This window comes from Anoplolepis gracilipes, chromosome 11, assembly GCF_047496725.1.
Source record: "Anoplolepis gracilipes chromosome 11, ASM4749672v1, whole genome shotgun sequence".
Lineage (NCBI taxonomy): Eukaryota > Metazoa > Arthropoda > Insecta > Hymenoptera > Formicidae > Anoplolepis > Anoplolepis gracilipes.
Genome location: NC_132980.1, coordinates 5,619,576 through 5,623,571, shown reverse-complemented (window position 1 = coordinate 5,623,571; position 3,996 = coordinate 5,619,576). Strand labels below are relative to the sequence as shown.

The following is a 3,996-nucleotide window of genomic DNA, read 5'->3' as shown; positions in this document are numbered from 1 at the left end:
AGGCACGCACGCATACGCAGTGTAAAGATATAAGCAATAATATTTTGAATTTAATAACTATGTTCTTTTATTCTTTTTATCAAAAAAGTCGCTAACTATAATCTAAACTACGAGTTAAAAGGGTAAATTTTATTATTTTTCTAATATATGAAAAATATGTGAATTATATATTTTTTTCTTCATTACAATTTCTATATTTATTTTTTCTTTTATCGTGATTTCATTTAATTAAAATTATATTAATCTCGTCACTGTGTGGAATATATGACTGTAAAATACGACACTGAAGTCTTTATCATCTAGAATAAAAAATATCTCATTTTTATGTTTATTATATATTTCTCTAGATATATTTTACTACATTTTTTTTTTTATACCGAAGCAAAGCTCTCTATAGATCCAACAAACACTCCACCTATTTTAAAAGCAACGACTATCGAATTTCTTTGTAACAGGAACAGTATCATTTTTTGTATGTATAATGGAGCTACATACCACTGAACGTTATACCTGGAAAACGTATTGTGAGTAATAAATCTAGATAAAAATCTCTGAAATATATTTCAAAATATCGTTTTTTATTAGTAAACTTCAGCATCGTGCTTGTTGTGCAGAAATATTAATCGCTACATTTAATGTTACAGTCTGAAATCTTTGTGCATGTGTTGTGCAAATACATTTCTTACGCGGTAGCAAATATGACATCATTGTTATTTGTTATACTTTCACCCATATAGTTGGCTAAGAACATATATACAATGGTGACAATTATAAATGACAAAGGGCATATAAAGTCCGTAATATTCTCTTTAGACGATATAATCTGAAAAATCTAACATAAATCTAATAAGATTTAACGATAATTTAATAATTTAATCAAAAATTATTTTTTTTATTCACAAAAAACAGGATGATCAAATTTCATTTACAGTTTATTTTAATCATAATTAAATTGTGTTACAAGCATTTGTGTTACAATTACAGTTTAATTGCATAACCAACAATTAATAATTAAATACAACAATATTAAATATTTAAGTGTATTGTGTTAGGGTTTTTAACTTTTAAAATAAATTTGTTTATGTCGATTATACCCGATCCGATATTTATGATTAAATATGGGATTTATTATTATTATAAAAAATTTTAAATTTAGATTTAAAAGTGTGTTAAATATCTATCAATATTTTTAGAAAATTTTCTCCACGTTGCTAAAAAAGAATTTTATTTTAAAATTAGAAAATTAACAAATTCAAGCTACAGTAAAACAAAAAAACCTAAATTTTTTAATATTAACATCCGCTACATTGTGTTATTTTAAATTCGTCAATTTTTGATATTGAATTCAACAACTTGTGAAACAGTTAAGTTTAAACACATCGAAAAATATTTGGTAAATCTTTAAAATGGCGTAATTACATCTTTTTTGTAATAAACCTTATTTTATCATTTTATAAAAAACCTTATTTAACCATCAACATTATTAATCATAATCGACATAACTTACTTTTGCAAACTTGTACAAATGTATTCTACAAAAAATATCAAATAAAATGTCCCAGATATCGGATTCGATTAAACGCCAAAATCGAAAAAAGGAAATGTATATAATTGTATACTTTTAATAATCGCATAACTTAAATAATCACCCGTTACAACGCAAAACCTTTGTTTTGAAAATATAAAGCCTTTTAAGAAATAAATTTAAGAGAAAAGTAGAAAACTTACTCGAAACAGATTCAAGCTGACCGAGCCAACTGTAAACACTAATAAACAGAACATCATTGTCTGAAGACTGGATACCAAATCATTGCATAAGCTTTAAAAATAAAAAAAATTTATATTATATGTGTACATAGTTCACGCACATCGGGTATATACGAACTTCAAGGCTTGTCGATGAATGTTCACAGCACAAATTAAACCCTTGTATATCAAAGGGTGGTTTTGATTAATATTTCGTAGCATGTCAATGTTCATTGCGCGTTCGATACGGTAGCTATAAATAATGTTTGTGTTATAACTGTACGCAAAAATTTATTAACTGAATGCATTTCTCGGGTTAAGTTTAAATTGTTTCATTTAAGCATTTGTTTAAAAATGATACATTATATAAATCTTTATATTACGTTTATACCTGGCAATTTTAAACAATCCAAAGATGTGTTCTATATACATAATAAGTATTGTTCCTGTCCCTAAAATTACAAGAGTCGCGATGCAAAGCGATGTATAGTAGTGAAATATAATAAAATAATAATATTTCTCTTGATCGATAAAATATTCCGTCATGATCACGAATTGTAAGGGATATGATCTCGACACATTTGTCGGTAATGTAACGTTGGAAATTTGCGGCCAGAACAACACAATAGAACCAAAAATTATAAGGCAAACGCTTAATACTGGAAAAGTGTCAGAAAACAAATTTGTTTTTTTAATTTCTGTCATATAAATTTTTTAAAATTAATTTACATACTGTGTCATACTAATATGCGTATATTATAATTGGAACTTTAATATTCTTTCCTGAACTTAATCAATTTGTAATCAATTTTTATCTGATAATTATTGTTATCTTTTCTACAACTTTATTTAAAATTTAAAAAATATTATTATTATATACACAAAAAAACTATTGCATTTTGTCAAAATCTATTTTCCGAAAATGAAAGGTTGACAGCTCATATATGTTAAGAAGAATATGTACATGCAAATCTAACAAAATTTCCTTACTTGTAAGTGCAACGGTATACCATTTACCATTATATCCACATTTCTTCATAATAGCAATTTCATTTTTGTCTTTTATCTTGTTATTAATATGCAGTAATCGATCCAATAAAGCCTTCATCTGTTGTTTTTAACAATTTTATATATTTGTTTTTATATATAAAATAACGATACAGAAAATACATCATAAAAACTTATTTGAAAAACTTATTCTGATAAATAAGCTATTAAATAAAAAAGTTATCTATTGTATAAAACTTTCAACTTTACAAACTATTAACTTACACTTTCGATATTAACATAGAACAAGTTGTACTTTATCACAAAAATAGCAGAATAAAACATAGAAGCTAAGACTCTTATGATAAATTCGATAGTATATCTTTGTGAGATAAATGTTGTACACTGCAATTTAGTAAGATTACTTATAAATTTGCATAAAAAATAATATATATATACATATATATGCATTTATATACATATGTATATATGTATATATATATATATATATATATATATATATATATATATATATATATATATACACGAATATGGGTATATGTACGTATGTTCATATTTTAACAGAACTGATATAACAGTTTATGTTAATCTCTAAATTTTCATATTTAAATTTTATAAAAAAAATTGCAATAATTCATCAAATTTGATAATATTAATATCATTTATTATTATTCAAACTTACCTGAACTATCAAATTTGATGTCAAAATACTGGACAAAAATATAAATTGAAATCGAGTGAAATATGATTGTTTGTAAGGCCACAGGCCAAGAAGGAGTAATAGAATCTTATTCAGATTAAAGTACTCAATATTCATAATTTCTTTTGTGAGGTCTTGAATACGTATGACTGGTGAAGTAGCTGAAAAGTGTTACGCTTATCTCCTCTTTTTTCCATTGATCGACCAAATATTATTTACTTTTCTACTTTTATAAATTGTAGCACAATATAATCAAATATGTACTAATATTAAATTAAATAATCTTTTTATTTAAGAGAGTTAACTTTGTAGAATTTTTTATAACACTAGCAAAAATATATTTATTCAAACAACCTAAATTGATTTTACGTTTTTAAAATACACACAAAATTTTAACTTTATTCACTATAAGTTTTGTCTGTTTAAAGGTATACAAACTGTACATTTACGTTTTGTTGGTAGAAAATAATTACTAGAAGTATATTAATCAGTCTAATTTCTAATATATACACTGCACTGTTACCAAAATTATCTATATTATA

At 24.3% G+C, this 3,996-nt stretch overlaps 1 protein-coding gene across 1 annotated transcript; it reads right to left on the bottom strand.

Annotated features, from left to right (window-relative positions):
* Window positions 1-248: 248 nt before the first annotated feature.
* On the bottom strand, window positions 249-3,571 carry LOC140671273 (uncharacterized). The gene is made up of 9 exons (XM_072902524.1): window positions 3,437-3,571; window positions 3,019-3,138; window positions 2,737-2,854; window positions 2,138-2,405; window positions 1,886-1,999; window positions 1,729-1,819; window positions 687-823; window positions 378-510; window positions 249-299 (listed from the first exon to the last, which is right to left on the bottom strand). Exons 1-9 carry the CDS (start codon window positions 3,569-3,571, stop codon window positions 249-251), a joined length of 1,167 nt encoding a protein of 388 aa, XP_072758625.1.
* Window positions 3,572-3,996: the final 425 nt, after the last annotated feature.

What these genes read in the sequence shown, in the direction of transcription:
- LOC140671273 (XM_072902524.1), bottom strand. Translation starts at nt 3,571, where the DNA reads ATGAATATTGAGTACTTTAATCTGAATAAGATTCTATTACTCCTTCTT. An exon ending in TCAGCTTGAATCTGTTTCGA is followed by an intron (nt 824 to 1,728) that starts GTAAGTTTTCTA and finishes TAGATTTTTCAG; the next exon opens with ATTATATCGTCTAAAGAGAA. An exon ending in GATGTCATATTTGCTACCGC is followed by an intron (nt 511 to 686) that starts GTAAGAAATGTA and finishes TACGTTTTCCAG; the next exon opens with GTATAACGTTCAGTGGTATG.